Source organism: Gopherus evgoodei, chromosome 2, assembly GCF_007399415.2.
Source record: "Gopherus evgoodei ecotype Sinaloan lineage chromosome 2, rGopEvg1_v1.p, whole genome shotgun sequence".
Classification (NCBI taxonomy): domain Eukaryota; kingdom Metazoa; phylum Chordata; order Testudines; family Testudinidae; genus Gopherus; species Gopherus evgoodei.
The window spans coordinates 232,673,722-232,694,972 of record NC_044323.1 but is presented as its reverse complement, the minus strand read 5'-3'; the positions used below and the strand labels follow the sequence as shown (position 1 = coordinate 232,694,972).

The 21,251-nt window shown below is 40.3% G+C and overlaps 1 protein-coding gene across 1 annotated transcript in view; it reads left to right on the top strand.

The window, feature by feature from the left end:
- Positions 1–19,337, top strand: part of LOC115646818 (gamma-glutamyl hydrolase-like) — a 28,119-nt gene extending 8,782 nt beyond the window's left edge. Inside the window, exons 4-10 of the mRNA XM_030553166.1 lie at positions 3,122–3,172; positions 4,673–4,758; positions 9,796–9,933; positions 11,588–11,694; positions 11,787–11,877; positions 12,984–13,121; positions 18,002–19,337. Of these exons, the coding sequence (XP_030409026.1) occupies positions 3,122–3,172; positions 4,673–4,758; positions 9,796–9,933; positions 11,588–11,694; positions 11,787–11,877; positions 12,984–13,121; positions 18,002–18,123 (733 nt within the window). The 3' untranslated portion in view covers positions 18,124–19,337. The remainder of the gene's footprint in view (positions 1–3,121; positions 3,173–4,672; positions 4,759–9,795; positions 9,934–11,587; positions 11,695–11,786; positions 11,878–12,983; positions 13,122–18,001) is intronic.
- Positions 19,338–21,251: the final 1,914 nt, after the last annotated feature.

The following is a 21,251-nucleotide window of genomic DNA, read 5'->3' as shown; positions in this document are numbered from 1 at the left end:
GGAGAAAAACTCAGTTCTCGCTTTTTGGTTGGGTGCAGCAAAATCAAATACTTTATTTTCTCTTTACAATTGCATAGAGGGAAGGAGTGCACTAGGACACAGGGTTTCCCCCTCCTAGGCAGGTCTCTCTCCAGGTAAACAATTACAGAAAGCATTTATACTTTTTGTGACATACAGTAATAAGCAACAGTGGCATTTTGTTTATACATAGGCCATCTTGATATCTTATTTTTCTCACTTCTATTTAGACGACAGTCTACATTCCTCATTATTGACACAAGGTCGCAACAACTTCTCACACAGTTCTTTCCCATTCACCTCACACAATCCTCGCTTCTACATATCTCGTGTTATTAGGGTTACAGCTAGCCTGACTCTTGTTCACAAAGGTGACTGTTTTTTAATTGAAATCCCTGTCAGTTCTTGCTCTACTTCCACAGTATCAACTTACTCTGTAAGTGGTCTTTTTAAAATCAATGGCCAAGATCATTCTCTTGTACAAATAAGTCCATGGGAAATTTCCTGGGGGAGGAAATCACTACAAGGATCTCCTTGAAGAGGTCATCCCACCGGAGGCGGAATTACCATGGAACAAACAGTGCTGTGGCCTGGGGCCCCCAATGACAGCCTCCCCGCCTCCCAAAATGCAGGACAAATCTCATCTGACAACCTGCCCCTGAGTCCTGGACAGCGGCACAGCAGGGCTCAGGCAGGCAGGCTCTCTGCATTCTGTGGCTGATGGCCCCATGCTGCTCCGAGAAGCGGCTGGCTGCCGGCATATCTCTGTGTGCCCCTGGCGGGGGGAAAGCGGCTCCACATGCTGTCCCCGCCCCAGGCAGCGCACGGAGACCTGCTGCCCCCCTCCTCCCAAGGGGCACACAGAGATGTCCTAGCAGCAGCACAGCAGAGCTAAGGCGGCTCCCTGCCCACTTTGTCTCCCTCTGCATGGCTCCCAGAAGCAGCTGGCATATCCCTGTGGCCCCTGGAGGGGGGGGGTGTCGCCACACATTGCCTCTCCCTGAGTGCCGACTCCACAGCTCCCATTGGTCAGGAACTGTGGCCAATGGGAGCTGTGGGGGCGGTGCCTGTGGGCAGCGGTGTGCAGAGACCCCTACCTGCAAAGCAGCCACTGCCAGAGGGGTGTGCCAGTCACTTTGGGAGCCACACCACCCAAGGTCAGTGCTGCCTCCTTGACCTCTCCCACACTCCAACACCATGCCCCAGCTCAGACCCTGCACCCTAGACCCAAACTTCCTCCTAGAGCCTGCACCCCTCACCCCCTCCCACACCCGAACCGTCTGCCCCAGCCCCGAGCACACACCCCACACCCAAACTTCCTCCAAGAGCCTGATCCTCACACCCCCTCCTGCACCCCAAACCCTTGCCCCAATCAAGGTACCTCACTTTATTTTCATTTACTTCCTATTATTTATAATACAGGAGGAGGATGAAGAAAAAAAGAATGAAAAACAGGATGGAGATGAGAGAATGTTCCTTTTCTTGGCTGGGTCCTGAGGGGTGGGGTGGGGGCAAAAATGAAGCTACACACAGGGCTCCACTAACTCTAAATCTGCCTTGCATCCCACACTCTTGTTTTAGGTCCCTCCCTCAAATCTGATGAATCCCCAGGGATCTGGAAGATCCTAGGGCAGGGGTTCTCAAACTGGGGGTCAGGACCACTCAGGGGATCACGAGGTTATTACCTGGGGGTTATGAGCTGTGAACCCCAGCTTTGCCTTCAGCATTTATAATGGAGTCAAATATATAAAAAGTGTTTTTAATTTATAAGGAGGGGTCACACTCAGAGGCGAGCTATGTGAAAGGTGTCACCAGTAAAAAAGGTTTGAGAGCCACTGTCCTAGCGGATCCATGGGAGGGCAGGGTCATCCACATGAGAGCCCTATGCTTCTGCATCATCTCTGATACTATGACTCCAGTGGAGACACACTACCAGGGATTGTTCCCAAAGCCTCATGGGTTGGAGGAAGGGGCAAAGGAGACTATATTGTCTTTTCTTACTAAATTCTTTGAGGCTTATTGGTTTTGAGACAGGATCAAGAAGTTGGCACAGTCCCCCTTTCTGTGTGAAAAGGGTGAGCGCTGTATGCAGACAGTCCTGTCCATGTATGGCGCCAGCGGGCATGAAGTGGCCCAGTGAGACTCCCTAAAGAGTAAGATATCATTCATGGAATCATAGAAATTTAAGGCTGGAAGGAACCTCAAGAGGTCATCTAGTTCAGCCCTCTGTGCTGAAGCAGGATTGGGTAAACCTAGATCATCACTGGCAGGTGTTTATCCAACCTGTTCTTAAATCCTCCAATAACAGGGATTCCACAACTTCCCCATGGAAGCCTATTTCAGAGCTTAACTATCCTTATAGTTAGAAGGTTTACCCTAATATCTAACCAAAATCTCACTTACTTCAGATTAAGCCCATGAGTTCTTGTCCTACCTTTAGCGGCATGGAAAGCAATTGATTACCATCCTCCTTATAACAGCCTTTAGCATTTTTGAAGACTGTTGGTAGGTCTCTCCTTAGTCTTATCTTCTCAAGACTAGACATCCCCAGATTTTTTTTAATCTATCCTGATTGTTCATCTTTTTCTAAACCTTTGATCATTTTTGTTATTGTCCTTTGTACTCTCTCCAATTTGTCCATATCTCTCCTAAGTGGACATAGTAATCCTGCTGAGGCCTCAACACAGTGCCAAGTAGAATGGGACAATTACCTCCTGTGTCTTACATATGATATTCCACTTAATACACCCATGGATGTATAGGGCTTTTTTGCCACTGCATCCCATTGTTGACTCATATTCATTTTGTGGTCCACTGTAACCTCCAGATCCTTTTTAGCAGTCCCACTGCTTAGCCAGTCCATTTTGTAGTTGTGCCCTCTTTTAGACTATCTGAAAAGTAAAGTACCATTCATAACAGTGAGGGTGGCAGATTTTGGCCTTTAATGACCTAGAATTACTCTCTTCTTTACTTTTCATACATACTTCTTATACACTTTCCATGCTCATTGCAGATGGCCTGTATGAAATGTCTTTGGTATTTTAATGGTAAAATGTGATGAAGTTTCAGATAGATCCTATAACTATCTTTGTTGGGATTTCAGACTATATCGTTCAGAAAAAGAGTATGACAAACTTTTCCAGTCTATTAATGGGTAAGTTTTGTGCATCAGTCTCCTGTTGAAATGTTTATTAACATATATTTTAGAAAGGCTTCATGTTATCAGAGCCACTGTTGTTTTACTGTTAAGTTCTTGGTTTTACCGTTGGTGATTCCAGACTCAGATACTTTGTTTTCCTAAGTAGGGAATGCAAGTCTAATCTTCCCCTTTCTTGCAGGTGTGTGCTAAGTACTGCACATGCACACACCCCTGCTAAAAGAGGGAATCATTTGTGTCTAATCCTTAGCAATGTGTATCTGTCAGATAGCTGCATGGCCACAAGTACTTCACCTGGCACCCCTTTCTGCCTGTGTGCAGGGTGATAGGAGCAGCATCTGAATGGAAGCCAGTAGCCCATCATATTGTCTGTACCTCCTTTCAGTGATGGCCTTCATTTTGTCAAAGCTATTTCACAGTCCTTGCAGCTTGCCTACTCACTGTTCCCCTCCTTACTCCTTCTATGTCTCCTCTTCCAAGCCTCTCCAGGCTTCTTTTACCCTTTTTCCTGTCTCACCCTCTTCCTCTTCCACTTCCTCCTTGAAACTTCTTCTACCTTGTTTCTTGCTCCACCCAACTTATCTCTTATGATATAGTGTCAATGAGGTCCTGATTCTGCCCCCCTTACTCATGCCACCTTATTCCATGAATAGTTTCATTGGGGTTACTCATGGACTAAGGTGTGATTCAATATGAGTAAAGGTGGCAGTGCTAGGTCTTTAGTTTGCAGACTTCTTTATGACAGGGATCACATCTTTATGTTCTGTAGAATGCCAAACACACTTGAGTGAGAGGTGGCATATAGCTATCCAGCACCAGGAGGAAGCCAGAGAATGAACTGTAACTCAGAGTGACAATTCCTTCCCTGCTTCCCTGGGGAGGGAGTAACTTTTTTCACTCCTTTTTGTGAAGACTCTGCTGTGAATCTGGCCAACAAATCTGGCTGGCTAATAGAGGGGGCAGAGCCAAGTCTATTCCCACTCCTTATCCCCTCACCCCCCACCTACTTGCAAAGGGGAGTAGTGCTCAAGTAGCTGCTGCTTACCTTTCATCCCCACCCATCTGTGATCAGAGTTGCAAACTGAGGAGGGCTGTACAAATGAATACGGGTGGGCCAGACCCCATCTTGCTTCCATCCTCGGTTAAGTAAGGGCTGTGAGAATCTGACTCTGTAAAATAAAGTATCTGCATCCATTGGATCATAGATGGAAGCTTCAGCTCAGAATGCAATATGTGGCCTTTTATCTTGTAAAGCTTATATGCTTTAGCTTCAGGTTCTTCTCACTCTGAAAATATTATCTTTAATTATCAGCAGGCCCCACGCCTTTTTTGAAGTGTTAGAATTTACTGTAGCACATAGACATTGTGATCATATGGTTTGGTGTTTGCCTCAAGTGAATTTAGATCTCAGGGTTCTTATCAGTCTTGTTCATGTTTACCCATTATATTATGCCTAGACCTGTAGTTATTCACATGTAATAATACTTTGTTTTTCAGGGTACTTTTCCCAGGAGGTGGTGCTAGTCTTTCGACTTCACAATATGCTAGGGTTGCTAGGATATTTTACAAGAAGGCACTAAAGGTAACCACTTAAAGGAAAAACTGTTCTAGTTATTGTCAGTGTTCAGGGACCAAAATCATGGGAGGCTTATATTTGGACAGTCTCCAACTGGAGTGCAGTATATTCCTGTGAGTCTGTTAATAAGCAGCTGACTGTTGGTATGTGTATGTAACAAATCATGTAATAGCTTTGGATGCAGGTCTGAACTGAACACCTCCAAACTTCAGAAAATTAGAATCTGAACTTTAAGGTTTGAGGCCCACCTCTAAATAATTTAAGTGAAGTCAATTGTTAATTTCTTTATTTGTACAACATTTGTAAAATTTAACATAGTCACCCTTGTTGCCAACACTTACACAACCGTTCTTGGTATCCAGTGTATTTTTTACGAATTAGAAGTGCTCAGATGTTCTGCTCAACACTAAATCAGGCCAAGATTTTTAGGGAGTTGGGTGAGTGCTCAGCACATTCTGAAAATCAGGCCCTTTAAAGTGTTTCAGGTTGAGCACCTAAAAAGTCAGGACCTCAAAATAATGGGTCACTTCTGAAAATCTTGGCTACACTATTTGCTAACTGTGGTTAACATACTTTCCCCAACATATTTAACTGTACAAATCTATCCTAGCAATACAGATATTTTACTCTCTCTTCTACTATGCACAATGAAGGCAGATATGAGCTATGATGAAAGAAATAGCCTAATAAGTATCCTTTTTCCTATCTGTTTCCTCCACCTCTTGGATTTCATTATTGTCCTAGACTCTGAGCTCTGGAAGTTGGGACAGCCTGTTTACATGTGTATACAGAGCCTAGCACACTGAAACCTTTATTTTTGCCTGGGGCCTCTAGGCACTGGTGCAATAAAAAAAGTAAATAATGATACCATCCAAAACCAGGGAATATTTAAATGTTAAATACATTAATTCTGTACATATACAGTTTACTCAAGTCATACCATTATATAGCATTAAAGGGAGTCTAAAGAGATCCTACAGTGCTGTTATTTACAACTTCTTTTGGCACCCACCCACTCCAATTCCCTTATTCTTCACATGGGCAAATAGATTTCAATAGATCTGAGTGTGTATGACTGGGAGAGGAGAGTGTAAGTTAATGTGAGTCACTCATTTTACAAATATACTTTGAATTTGATTCCCCAGTAACTGCAAATCAGTACACAAAACCTTAGAAGTGAGCTTGATTCATCACACAGTAAGGCAGCCGGGTAGCAAAAAGTTCTTTACATGGAATGATCTAGATTTATATGGATAATTTATCGTGAGGCTGTTTCTTCTGGAATATGCCAGTGATGCTCTGACCCATCAGATAAATAATTAATTTTCATTTTCTAAGAGTCAGTTTATTCAAAGGTTAGTTGTGTCCCACTTGGTCTATCTTGAAGTAAAAGTCTGCTCTTCCAAGGTCCTGGTGGCAGTGAATCTCTCCATTTTACGAATCTTTTACATTGAGAGAGGTCAGTATCTCTCTTTTGGTGTGAACCTTTATAGCGGAGCTGGTCAAAAAAGCAATTTTTATGCATTTTTTTCATCCAAATTCAAAATTTCAATGAAAACCACTGTAGCAAAGTCTAATTTTTTTTTTAAACTGTGACCAGCCCTAAAGCATAATAAGTACAATGCATAAGCTGATGCAGCATCAGGGAAAACATTAGCTTGCAATCAGCATTCCTACATACCCTGCTGTGCAGAATATAGCATACGGCAGCCTGGGAAACAGTCATATTTTCCTCACTGGTATTGGTTTATAGAGATTATTTCAAAATAGTAGGTGCTTTGCCCTGGATAGTGTTATGTCTGATTGTCTGTGCTCCAGCTCTTTCTCACTGCACAGGAGGCCACTGTGAAATACTGGGGGTCAATACAATGTGTGTTTGGTCTGATGTATACATGTATTGGAGGGTACGAGTCACTTTTCTATGCAGTTTGTTTTCTCTCTGCCATTTTTTTCTTGGGCATTGCCATCTGGTTATCATAGACCCTGCTACTGCAAAGGCTTGCTTACCTTTTTGTAGTTTTAGTCCCATTTACCTCAATAAACTATGCATGATGTGTTAAGTTAAATATGTGAGTAAGCATACAAGGGCCTTAGTGTCTGGTGGCGGAACCATACAGTAAACAGTAGTGATCATGAAAATGAACATTTCACAGTGACTCAATAAATTGCTTGGGTGTCAGTACTTCTGTCAAGGTTCCTTCCCCACTCTGAACTTTAGGGTACAGATGTTGGGACCTGCATGGACACTTCTAAGCTTAATTACTAGCTTAGGTCTGGTATCACCGCCACCATCCAGAATTTCAGTGTCTGGAGCACTCCCTGTCCCCCTAAAACTTTCCCCTCCCTGGGTAGTCTTGAGGGACTTCATCAATTCCCTGGTGAACACAGATCCAAACCCTTTGGATCTTAAAACAAGGAGAAATTAACCATCTCCCCTCCATTCCCCCCACAAGTCCCTGGGTCCAGATCCAATCCCTTTGGATCTAAAAAACAAGAAAAAATCAATCAGGTATTAAGAAAAAAGACTTTTAATTAAAGAAAAGAAAGGTAAAAGAAAACCCTCTGGAAGAGATTAGCATACCAGCTACTCTCACAGACAACAGATTCAAAACACAGAGAATGTTCCCCTGGGCACAAATTTAATTACACAAAAAAAATTCAAATACCCACTTTTATTCTACCTCTATTTGCATTAGATAGTTTACAAAGAAATAAACCTAAACCTGTTTATTCCTTTCTAAAACTTACTACTCTGATAAGAGGCTGGTTCCTTGATCTTTTTCACTCCGGCTGAAACTGAAACTAAACAAAGGAAAAACTTCCCTCCTTCCTTTTGAAACATCTTGTTCCCTCATTGGTTCCTCTGGTCAGGTGTTAGCTAGGCTAGGTGAACTTTTTAACCCTTTACAGGTAAAAGAGGCATTAACCCTTAACCATCTGTTATGACAACTTGAAACACAGGATTTGAGAGAAAATCTTTTTAGGCAAGATCTATGACGGGGATCAGCAACCTTTGGCATGCAGCCTGTCAGGGTAAGCCCCTGGTGGTCCAGAACATCTTGTTTATCTGCAGCATCTGCAGGTTCAGCTGATTGTGGCTCCCACTATGGTTCATGGTTCCAGGCCAATGGGGGCTGCGGGAAGCTGCGCGGGCCAAGGAATGTGCTGTCCGCTGCTTCCTGCAGCCCCCATTGGCCTGGAATGGTGAACTGTGGGAGCTGTGATCGGACGAACCTGTGGATGCTGCAGGTAAACAAACCATCCTGGCCCACCAGGGGCTTACCCTGACAGGCTGCATGCCAAAAGTTGCTGATCCCTAGTCTATGCAATCAAGATAACTGAACATTTAGAAAGTAATATCCAGTTCTTTATACATAACTCTTCTGGCATTCTGTTCTCTGTTTTACTCCTGATACTTGTGTGCTGTGAACTGCATCTTCTGAGACTTAATTAGCACTATAAAATACTGATATAGTTCACTTTGCACTTATAAAAATGTAACAGTCAAGAGCATGTTTGCATGTATGAAGATGACAGGAATTTGTACTGTTCTTTTAAATTCATGTCCATGTCTCTTCCCACTCTGCCTTGCCAAATTCAAAACAAAAGATTACTTGGTGTGACTGTGTTTTTAAATTACATGTACCAGCAAGTGGTGAATCCTAGCCCATTTGAAGCCAATGGGAGTTCTGCCTTATATTTTTCTCAGCTACATTAGAAAAAAAAATTCAGTCTTTAGTGATGTTAAATATTTGGTTAGCGTCTAGGCTCATTTTTAGGTACAGTGACTGTGAGGGGAGTACATGTTAAGAGCTTGATTATGGTTTCACTTAAACTCTTTTGACAACGTTCATGCCTCACATGCACCAGAGTAAGTAAAAGGAGTAGCAAGCTTTACAAATCTACTATTTACATAGCAGATGACTATAAATAGGTTTCCCATAGTTTGTTTTACGTTTTTAAATATTTTTACAGACAATATTGATGTTTATTTTAAAGAGGTTTTTTTAGATTTTTATCAATTTAAATTTTCACAGTTGCAGGAAATTATGGGGAGGGTGAGAAAATAAGATGGGTCAAATTATAATTTAATGACAGTAGATGCTGAAATTCAACATGTTTAAAGCTTTGTACCATTTAAATACAAATTGTCATTACCACATGTCAAAATATACAAAAGTAAATACCCTTAATGAAACTCTAGTAAGTTCTGAAGCAGCACTTTCCTTACTTTGCTTATCTGTAAATTTCAGTTATCATTGATGGAAATATTTTTTCATGAGTTTGTGTATGTATGGTGAAATTGACTTTTACTAGTATGTATCTAATATCTAATCCTTCCAAATATACTGTGATACTGTTGGAGCTTCTTTGCATAGATATTCAATATTTCAGCATTTTACTGTAGGAGTTAGGATCTATGTGAGCTTTTAGGGTCACAATGTCAGTGATATAATTAAGGTGGAGGTAGCACCTTAATGTATTGGAGACAGAGCTTTTAAAACCTGCATGCAGTCAGAAAAACTACTGTGTAAAAATGACACCTTCTCACTGTCCTGATCTCTCTGAGAATATTCAGAGCCATGTGCTGCTTTAAGAGACAAAAATTAATTTCATTCTGCTTTTTATTAGCTTTTCTTTCTTTCTTCCCTTCCCCCAGTTTTGCCCTTAGCTCAGATTTCATATCAGTTTCATTGTTTTTAAGGTAACAGTGCCACTTTCTATTTTACATTGTTTAAAGTCAGAATTTCTCCTCCAGGAACCTAGGGCAAAAAATTCCTGGTTATTCAAGTGTCAAGCATATAAAGGGGCTAGATGTTGCAGAACTCCCTATCCTGCATAGAAATAAAAGGATGTTCTATTTATTAATGCATAGTGTTGTGCTTGCCTCATGGTAGGAATGCCCTCATTTCATGGTTCTCATGTCCAGGCCACTCACAAGATTATCTGCCAATACCCTAGAAAGGTCCAGTGCATATTAACATGTACCTAAATTACTCTATGTCGACACGTTTCTTGACTTTTTTGCTTCTTATTTTTAAATCTAATGATAAAATAGACTATTTTCCTGTCTGGGGAACATGCCTGGGACATCAAGCGCTTACCTACTTCACCAGTGAGAAGAACTTACTGGTTAGAACGAAAACTGGGAATATTTCGCTCCCATTGACGTTTACCACAGGTGAACATTACAAATATCATTTGGTTTCACAGGAATCGCGTTAGCAATTCTCTCCCCTTCTAATATTTTTTCTTGTTATGAGCCAACATTTAAGGTTGAAGATTTGGAACAGGTGACTAATGTTTTTATTATGTTAATATTGTAGCTTCAGGAAGAACACTAACAGAATTCTATGAACATAAAATAAGAGGTCTGAGAGCAAACTATTTGCAGGCTACAGGTATATACAGAGAAGCCAAAATCAAAATTGTGGCTCTGAACAGCCATGAACTTTGGGGAAGTTTCATCCTAGATCCAAAATTTAATTTAGTCCCCCAACTCTGTAATGAGCTGAATAAAGTGTTTGGATCCAAACACCTCCAAGTGTTGGAGACATTTGGATTAGAACTTTGCAGGTTGGCTCACTTCTAATCATAAATGGCAGCACTGGTCTTCTTGGTGGTATAACACATAGCATTGAAAGCAATTGGTCTACCTGCAGAATAAGATGCAAGTCAGCACAAGAATCTGACTCTGAGTGATGTTTTCTATGGCTTTGTCTTGCAGCAATGAGCAGGATTTCTCCAACTGATTGCAAATAATTAATGGATTACATGCTGTTGCTTTGTCTTATTTAGACAAATTCTGCCTTTCTTAATTACATAGAGTAATACTGTAGCGATGCAATGACTCACTGGTGCAGCATCTCCTGCTGGTCATCCTGGGAATTAGCTCTTCACCAGCTTCAGAGTGCCCCATCTGGCCAGTATCTCACCTGCTGCTCCCCTATGTCCCTCCCAGACCCTGGTGCCTCCTACCCTGGGGTTCTGCCCCCTGACAGTCCCCACACTCTGGGTCTCCCCTCCCAGGGAAACCCCAACCCTCTATTCGCACCTTGCCTCAGTGGCTACTGCCAGTCATCATCCAGCCCCTGCTCACTGGGGCAGACTGCAGTCTGTAAACCACTCATCATTGGCAGGGAGTGGTTTGGACCTGCTGCCTCTCCTAATCTCGGGCTGCACCTTTGCAATCCTAGTACCTGCTTTAGGCCTTCACCAGGCTGGAGCTCCCCCAGCTCCTCTTCCCTTTCCCCAGCACAGCTCTGTCCCAAGTACCTTGGTATCCCAAGCAGCCAAGTCCTTCTCTATCAAGAGTTAGAGAGAGACTGACTCAGCCCCTGCTTCACAGCCCTTTTATAGGGCCATCTGTGGCCTGATTGGGGCATGGCCTCAACTGTGGCTGCTTCCCCAATCACCCTGCTCTTTTTGACTCTCAGCCCCAGCCCTCTCCAAAGGCTGGCTTTTAACCCTTTCAGGGCTGAAGCAGGGTGACTGCCCTGCTACAAATAGTTTATCTTGCGGGTAGTCCCACTGCAGTTAATGGTAGAATAGGGTTCTAATTCATGTGAGCAAAGGTGGCAGAATCAGAATCTCAGCAGATGAGGGCTTCAGCATATGGTCTGGTGAGAATTGCTAGGATGAAGTCTGCTGGAGCTGTATTACATGGGAATATATTTTTGGGTTTTTCTTGATTAATAAAATCTAATGAAAGAATAGAATCGAAACAATTTGAAATGAATTCAGTCAGTACTTTATCACATGTAATCCCATCCTATTAATGATGTTCCACTGACAATACAATAGTGAGATTATTCTTTTGTCTTTTTTTGTACAAGCTGCAAAAGACAGCAGGATGTTCCAGAATTTTCCAGATGACTTATTGCAAAAACTTGCCACTGAGCCTTTGACGGCACACTTTCACAAGTGGAGTCTCTCCATGAAGGTATTTGATTATTTGATTTAGTGAATCCAAATGAATTTATTCTTCTAAATCTAGAAATATAACACATTTTTTCTGTCATTTGTTTGCTGCAGGATTTCAGAAAGAATGAGAAACTACGCAACTTCTATAAGGTTCTGACAACTAACACAGATGGAAAGATAGAGTTTGCATCCACAATGGAAGGTAGCGATCAGTTTCCATTGTAAAGTGTGATTGTTGTTATTAGTGTGGAAGATCTCAGTGAGTGTGGTAGTGGTGTTACTAGTTCATAATACAAACTTCATGTTAGGATAATCAGTAAAGTGTCAGCACTGCCTGCCTTTCAATTGATTGGAATGTGTTCTGTCTGGACTCTAGAGATAAGCTACGTCTTCGCACTTTACTTTTGATGTGCATATCTATGAGTATATGTGTTCCCCTCTCACCCTACTGCTCCACAGCAGATACGTCAGCATACGTTATCAGTAGAATATTTTCAGTGCTGAGGGACAAGATACCACTTCCATTTTTGTAGCTTAAACCCCTCCTCAGTGCAATGTGTCTACTCTGGACTTCTGCTGCTGGCTGTCTACCGATGCGGCGTCTCCACATTGCTCTGTTTATCTGTATCTGCAGCACAGAGAAAGCTGGTAGTTGCTGTCTTCCAAGAGACTCCTGCATTACCAGTGCCTTCATCTGGACATTTAACTCCAGAAGCATATATCTTGATTAACTAGAGAATGCTAGAGAGAGGATTTGGTCATTGTTCCACTAGAAGCTATGCAGTAGGCGAAATGTTTGGTGCATGTACATTATAAACTAGTACTTGAGCTGCATAGTAACTGCTATGCAGTTAACACAACGCCTAGCACTTTCTCTCTTTTTTTTTTAATGAAGCAAATCTTTTTTCAGTTTTTTAATACTGCAACTAAAACAATTAGATTACAAAGGGGGAACAATGGCCTGCAGAAACTTGTTTATATAGAATGAAACCCTTTTTCATTTAACAATATACATAATTTTAATTATAACTTTAAGTTCTCATACTATATAACTGGCCAAATTATTTTTTAAAACTTAAATAAATAGCGTTCTTGGCCTGAACCCTTGTATATGAAGTTTTGGGTAGGAATACATTTTTATAGCAGAGATCCACCTTGCTGCTTAAGGTTTTGTATTCCTGTTAGAGAAGCCACTAATTATTAGTGAGATCTGTAATAATGTATTCATTGTAATGAAATTGTGCATGCAATGACTTAAGTGAAGACCTAGTATGTGCACTGATGGAAAAATTGTTTAAAAATTGGCAGCATATAAGTACCCTTTTTATGGGGTCCAGTGGCATCCAGAAAAAAATCCTTTTGAATGGAAGAACGTCTCAGGCATACCACATTCCCCATCAGCTGTGAAAGTAACATATTACTTAGCAGACTTCTTAGTTAATGAAGGTAAGGTTTTTTGTTGTTGTTGTTTGTTTTGTTTGTCCACCCCCACCGCATTTTTATATATAGAAAATTCAGTTTAAAAAAGATAAAGTAGTAGAATGTTCTCTGGTGGGGAAAGGTCCCCTTTTCAAGTCTCAAAATACTAGACTTTTGATTGATCTGTGAGCACATACTGTGCAAGCTTTCAAGGCTTATTAAAAGGAGGGACACTAAATAGAATGGTTAAGTAAAAATAACAAAAGCCAAGCATTCTGATGGAAGCAGACAAATTCCTTTCAGTAGAGAGTAATTTGCCAGAAGGAGAGTGTCGATTTTTAATTTGACATAAATTCTTGAGCAGACACCAACAACCAATGAAACTTTAGAATTGTTAAGGCTGCACTCTAGGAGAACTGAAAGCTCTTATTCACATTCCAGTCTCACTGTGCCTTGGGCAAAGTAGGTAGAATGAGATAAAATCTCCTATTCATTATTTCCAGAAACTTCCTAAATTTTGTTTTATTTGGTGTAATTACAGCAGATCCAGCAGAGAGATGGACAAAAATAAGTAAGAAACTGTCCCCAGGCTCAGAGAAAGACCAGTGCATTTTCCTCTTGCAGTGCAACAAGGCAGTCCAGCCTAGCCACATCACAAACTCTTCTGTGTTAGTCTCTTAAGGTGTACAGAACTCAATCCTCACAGTCTCTCTCTACAGCCCTTACTCCATTTGGCTGAAAAAGCTTCCACAGCCCAGGAAGGGGTCTTCAGACAAGGTTAACTACAATGCTATAGGCCAACACTGCCTCGTGAACACTCTTTACATAGTTTGCATAGATCAGAATCCCTCTTGGCTATTTCTTCCCTACTATAAAAATAAAATGTAGAGTGAGAAACACAAAATATTTACTTAATAAGGAACAGATTTAATACAAATAAGAGAAAGTACTTTTCTCATTGCACAAAACTATCCTACGGAACTCATTGTCATGGGAATCAGTGATCGCTAAAAGTAAACTGGGTTTAAAAAAGCACTAGGTGCGTTCAGGGATGATAGGTCCATGAATGGCTATTATCCAAGATGGTCAGGGATGCAAGCTTATTCTTGAGGTAACCCTAAACTTCTCACTCCCAGAAACCAGGGAGAAGACAAGGATGGATCATTCCAACTGCTCTTTTCTATAACACCCTTCCCCTCCAAATATCTGGTACTGGTCCCTGTGGAGAGAGCACACTGGGCTAGATGAACAATTGGTCTGTCCCAGTATAGCTTCTTATGATTGATGGAGACACAGCATCTATGAGCATTTAACAGCCAATCCATTCTGCTGAAACATCATGTACTTTTGTTCAATGGTATTTCTTACAATGTTATGCTAATTTTAACTTGAGCATGGTCCCAGAAGTGAAAAATTGAACTGGTAGGACTTTTGTTTGCAGTGTTGTTTCAGCCATGTGGGCCCCAGGATATTAGAGAGACAAAGTGGATGAGGTAATGTCTTTTATTGGATTTAGGTCTGTTGGGGAGCGAGACAAGCTTTTGAGCTGTACAGAGCTTTTTTTCTGGTTTGGGAAAGATACTCAGAGTGTCACAAGTGGATATTTAGACATCTAAAGAAGCATTCTGTGTAGTTTGAAAGTTTGCCCCTTTCACCAACAGAAGTAGGTCCAATAAAAGATATTAATCTCACCGACCTTGTCTCTCTCAGAAGGATTTTGTTTTCCTTGCAAATACAATCTTTCCCAACTTTGCTCAAACCCCCCCCACCTATATTTGTATTGTTTTTATATAAAATATAAACACAACATATATAAAAACATGCACAAGATGGAAATACCATATAGCAACAAAAATTGTAAAACCTGGGGGAAAATGAACCCCAAACAAACAAACCAACCTCCCAGACTTAAAACAAGCCAGTGTGAGCACCTTCAGACCTCTAATGGCTTCAGTTCCATCCTCTTCTCCCCTACCTATCTAATATCTAAACATTTTTAGATGTTTATCTAATAGTCTAAACATTTCTAAATACAAATATATTTTAAGTCAAATATAACCCTGTATATACTATTGGGCATTCTAGAATATGTATAATATATTCCTACCTACAGATTTTATTTATATGTATAGAATTAGAGAAGATTAGGATTGGAAGAGACCTCAGGAGGTCATCTAATCCAACCACCTGCTCAAAGCAGGACCAACACCAACTAAATCATCCCAGCCAGGGCTTTGTCAAGCCGAGCCTTAAAAACCTCTAAGAAAGGAGATTCCACCACCTCCCTAGGCAACCCATTCCAGTGCTTCACCACCCTCCTAGTGAAATAGTGTTTCCTAATATCCAGCATAGACCTCCCACACTGCAACTTGAGACCACAGCTCCTTGTTCTATCATCTGCCACCACTGTTCTCAGCCGAGCTCCATCGTCTTTTGGAACCCCCTTTCAGGTAGTTGAAAGCAGCTATCAAATCCCACCTCACTCTTCTTTTCTGCAGACTAAACAAGCCCAGTTCCCTCAGCCTCTCTACTATGTACATTAGAATCTCAGAGTTGCGAACACCAGATTTACGAACTGAGCAGTCAACCACACACTTCATTTGGAAATGAAAGTGCACTATCTGACAGCAACAGAGACCTAAACAACAACAAAATAAAACAAATACAGTACAGTACTGTGTTAAACATAAACTACTAAAAATATAAAGGAATAGCAGCATTTTTCTTCTGCATAATAAAGTTTAAAAGTTATATTAAATCAATGATGTAAACTTTTTAAAGAACAACAATAGCGTTTTGTTCAGAGTTACGAACATTTCAGAGTTATAAACAACCTCCATTCCCGACGTGTTCATAACTCTGAGGCACCACTATATGCACATACATATATACAGACTCATCACATCTACAGTTACAATTGATCTGGTAAATCAAATATAAATTAGTATGAAATCTAAAAATGAAAAATAATTGAATAACAAGTGCTTTTTAAGGTTATAGTGTATTTTACATATCAGGAGTGTTGCCTATTCCAAAGGATTTGTGGTCACCGTAACACAATCCATGAGCGGCAGAGCTAGTGTACATGGATCCGATGAAGTGGATATTCACCCACGAAAGCTCATGCTCCAATACGTCTGTTAGTCTATAAGGTGCCACAGGACTCTTTGCTGCTTTTACAGAGCTAGTGAAGAGATTCTGTCTAGTGGTGCAGGTTGTGGTGATTAGTGCAGATAATACTTCAGTCAGCAGATGGTGCTATAAACCTCAGTTTAGTGTTAACCAATTAGTCTATGCACTACAGCATTATTCAGTTATTCTTATTGCTCAGTTCAGATCAACAGAAGAGTTCAATCTAGCTGGTTATTTGTTAGGAGCTGGAAAATGACATAAGTGACACACACACACACGCACACACACACACACAAGGATGCATAGGAAAACTAATTTTTAAACTTCTTGAGATATGCTTTTCAGGATGAAACAAACATTCTGCTATTTTTGGTCAAATCTGGTCTCAGTCTTTGAAGTGTCTGTGAAGCTTCAGAGGGGGTTATGCAAAATCCTGTTGAACCTTCTAAATCTATAGTGAAAGTGAATGGGTATTTGATGCTGTATCTGAGGTTGGTCCCCCTCAGGATTTGCTTTATGCATTGAATTACAGATGCTGAATCTGTGCGTACTCCGGGGCTGGAGCACCCATGAGGGGAAAAAATGGGCCCTCAGCACCCACTAGCCACCCACTGATCAGCTGTTTGGTGGCAGAGGAGAAGTGCTAGTGGGAGCAGTGGAGTGGGGGCAGGGCCTAGGGGTGGACCACCCAGAAAGAAAAATGAAAGTCGGCACCCGTGCATTGAATGCAACCCTTTTTTTGTTAAGCTCAGCTGAGAAGGCAGGGAAAAGAGAAAATTTGAGGTCTTTGTACATAAAGGTTTCAGGTTTTCTAGCAGCTTTCATTAATGTTACTTTATCATTGAACTTCAATAGTTTGAAGATGATGGGTCTGGGCTTGCCAGACTCCTGACTTCTAGTACCAGGCATTGATGAGCCCTTTCTTCCCATCTAAACCCCCAGCAATGCCCAAGAGGCAAAAGTTGTTTCTTTGAGATCTGTTTTCTAAGTCATCCTGGTTTTTTTCCACTTTGTCTAGTTAAATTTAAGGAGGCAGTTTCTTCTTTAATTTCCTTTTGTAGCTAATTTTCCAAGTCAGGCATTTGAGATTTTTATATCGCACACATCCTTAGAGAGGCCACAAATGTCTTTTGACATTGAATCCAGTTGTGAGGAATTCCTTTGGGGCCATGAAATCCTGCGCTAGGTTCTGCTGTGGCCTTGTGGTCTCCAATTTCAGCTGCTTAGGTGATTCAGGCTCAGGTCTTTTGTTGCTTTTTCATTGGAATCCATAGTCAACAGTTCAAAGTTTTTTCAGGGGATTAATTTCAACTTTGATGACAGAAACTTATTGCCAATTTGCCAAGAAAGTAATTATTAGAGATGAATTGATATGTAAGGAGTGAAGAAGTCTGGGACTAGGTAGCCATCTTCATCATGGATACCATGTGACCCCCCAGCTTTGCGATTTCTGATAGGATAGAATCACAGTGTATTAGTTCTGGTTTTGCATATGTCTCCAGTGCTGCAAGAATCAAATTTTTAGTAGCAGTCATTGCTTTTAAAAATGAGCATAATCTTCCATGATAACAAAGTATCTTTATTACCAGTAGCCTTTGGAGAAGGTTGCGCCACAATTTCCAACACCAATATAATTATGTTGTTATCGTTATTGGTTACTAAATTATTATACCACTGTTTGCTATAATTGCATATAGAATAACTGATTTCACCAAGCAAGATACTATCATAGACGATGACAATGAAGTAATTTGTACTTTTAAAATGTCTTACAGCCCGGAAGAGCCTGCACCATTTTCCCAGTAAGGATGAAGAGGCTGAAGCATTGATTTATAATTATGTCCCTGTTTTTAGTAGTGCATTTTCTGTATATCAGCAAATCTATTTTTTTGCTTGAACATCCATTCCCTGGTGCAGGATAGCTATCTGTAAATAGTTATTTGTTACAAGTTTCATAATTAAACTCATGTTGTGCATTGCAAGTGGCAGAACAGACGAATGCTTAGCTTACCTTGCAGTGATTTATCCTATGTTACCTCTGTAGAATTGCTTCATTAATCTGACAAATTTTAATTCAATGACATAATAATTGCCCTAGATCACATTTTTAATACTGCTTACAGGGAAATACATTTTACCTCCAGGGATGGCATCTTGATTGTGCTTATAAATTAGAAAAGAATCAGGTTTATTAAAAAAATGAACAATACTCTTGTCATATATTTGAAAGAAATAAGTTTACTTCTTCAGAACATTATGGGCTCTGTGATAGCATATGTGTTGTTTAGTCAGATCTTTTAGCATAATTCTGTTGTCTTGGGAAAATGTCAAGAACTGATAACTGAATGGGACTAGAGCCCTACAATGCTCTATGGCTTGATCAAAGGTGAAGCATAAAACTGTTGTCTGAGAAGCTATAGTGCTCATGTTACAGTGGTGATGACACCAAATAAAGAATGGGTTTGTATTAGGGACTCTGAAATCAGTTCTCACAGACATGTTAACCCAAATATATATATTGCTTTATTACTGTCATTATATGGGTAATTGGATAAGCTGTGTTGTGTAACTAAAATAAGTTACTAACAAGAAAGGTATAGCATATATGTTTGGAATGCTTTATACTTGTGCTAAGTTTAGAACTATGAACTGTACTGGTGTTCAGCTTATTGTGGCAATCTACTAGCAGTTAAACTGATGCAGTTTCTGTTTTTGTACATGTAGTTCTGTTCTTTGTATCGGTAGAGTCTGTCAGAAAATGAGATGTACATTCTGTTGAGACTTGTGAAAATAAGCACCATCTCCCAAGTACAGATAGTTATTTGAACTGGATCTGATTGGTACAGATGTCTTTATGTCTTCCAAATAGGTGTAAGACAAGATGAGAAAAGAGATATAAGGCTTTGTTAATACAGTGGATTTGAGTATTTTCTATCTGTTGCAAACAAGTGGGGCATAAATATAAGTCAAAGGGAGCTAATACTTTGGGACAAACTAAATGCTGCAAGACCGGTGACGTATTAACTTTCTGTATTGTGCTGATTTATCTATTTTTGATTAATAAACTGATTGAGCCTGGGTAATGTCTTATCAATAAAAGAATTGAACTCATTGGTATGAACAGAATGAAACACTATTTTGATCTTGAGCTTGACAGATGTGTGCTAGTGTAACCCAAGCTTGTGGCTGAGAAAATGATTTGTCCTTTAGAAACACAACCAAAAAATAAGAAAACATTATTGCAAACTAGCATAAAAAAGTGCATGCAGTGCCATTTATGAAATAGTATCTGCTATACATTAGACATTTGTGTCCGGGGAGCCTATCCCTTCTAGAATTTACATAATAGGGAAGGCACAGTATAATTTAGGGACTACACCCATCAGTTAATGTAAATACATTTGTAGGGGCAAGTTAAAACATTGATTCACCTACTGCTCCTTCCTTCAAGTTCAGTGAGCTTTGGATCAGCTTTTGAAGTCAGTGGACAGATTTTGGTTCAGGCTCTGAATTTAAAAAAAATTGACTGCCTAGTCTTCTCAGTGATGCTATTATGTATAATTAGGCCTTTTCTGTAACTGTTGGGTGAAATCCTGATTCTTCCGAAATTAAGGAGAGTTTTACCATTGACTTCACCAGGATTTCACCCCTTGTTTTTAAACATTTTAATGTGATGCTTTTCAGAAAAGTTATTAGCTGGGATCCATACTGCAGAGATGAATGTCAAAGACCAATCTTTTAATGCTGATATGATGCAATGCTTGTAATTGTTAGGCAGCTGCATGTACCGTACTGTTTCCTTTTGCTTTGCCTTGCAACACATTACTTGAATTTAAATGGGTCTTCTCGATTCCTGAAAAGTTTGTTCAATAGTTTTGTGATGGGGCAATCAGTTTCCTTTTCCCTTTCCTCCACAGGCCCAAACCTCCCACCGAAGTAATTTTGTTATGTTTTTGAAACTTTATTAATTTTTATATATAATCTAAACACATAATGAAACAAAATATGTATAAATATGTGGACAAAGTGGAAATACCCTATAAATAACAAAATTCTATGTTTACTATTTGCAAAACCTGGAAAAAACAAATCAAAAGCAAAAACAAAAAACCTGGGCCCATAGACTGGCCATGCAGCTAAACAAGTGAGAACATAACCTATGAGTATCAGGGACAAATATATAGGAGGCAGTTTCTTTTTTAGTTTTCCTGGTTTCAATGGTAGTTTTGTTCAGCTCATTTTCCAAGTCAGTTATCTGGGCTTTTATATCACATACATCCTGAGAGAGGCCACGAATGCTTTTTGAGATTGAATCCATTAGAACTTCTTTCAGAGCCACTCTATCCTGAGGTAGGTTCTGCTATGGCTTTGCAGGCTCCTCCTTCAGCTGCTTAAGCGATTCCAGGTTAGGTCTTTTGTTGCCTCTCATTTTTCCATTGGGGAATCCATAGTCAACAATCTGAAGTTTATCCAGGGGATTAATTTAAACTCTCTAGAAAGTAAATATTAGAATAGGTCTGGAGTAGGCAGTCATCTTCCTCGTGGGTACAATGTTCCATTGAAGTCATTTTGTGTGAGTGAGGAATTCAGGTTTTGAACCTAAGGTCTCTAGAATTGAAAGTTAATAAACACTGCGCTTCCAGGCAACACATCTGTAGCACGGGTGCAGCATTTCTCAGGTCATTCAAAAGGGTGGAAGACGCCTTACTCACTACCCGTGACCTCACAGCTACATTGGCTGGCTACAATTTAGCCCTTAACAAAAACGACTGGAGATGCATTCATAAACATCCTATAAAGCAAAAATTGCATCTCTAACTACGTCAAGAATCCAGCCCAGTGCTCTCAGACGCATGGGTGTGGATTGGCTGGTGAAGTCAAATTCAGTGTTTGCATTTCACTATTTCTGGGTACTATTACACTTAAACTCAGGAAAGTTTAGTTGACATCGGACATTGTAGGTTACTTCTGCAAGTGCTTGACTACTTCAGTTTAGCACAATGCAATTCTGTGCTGTATTATATA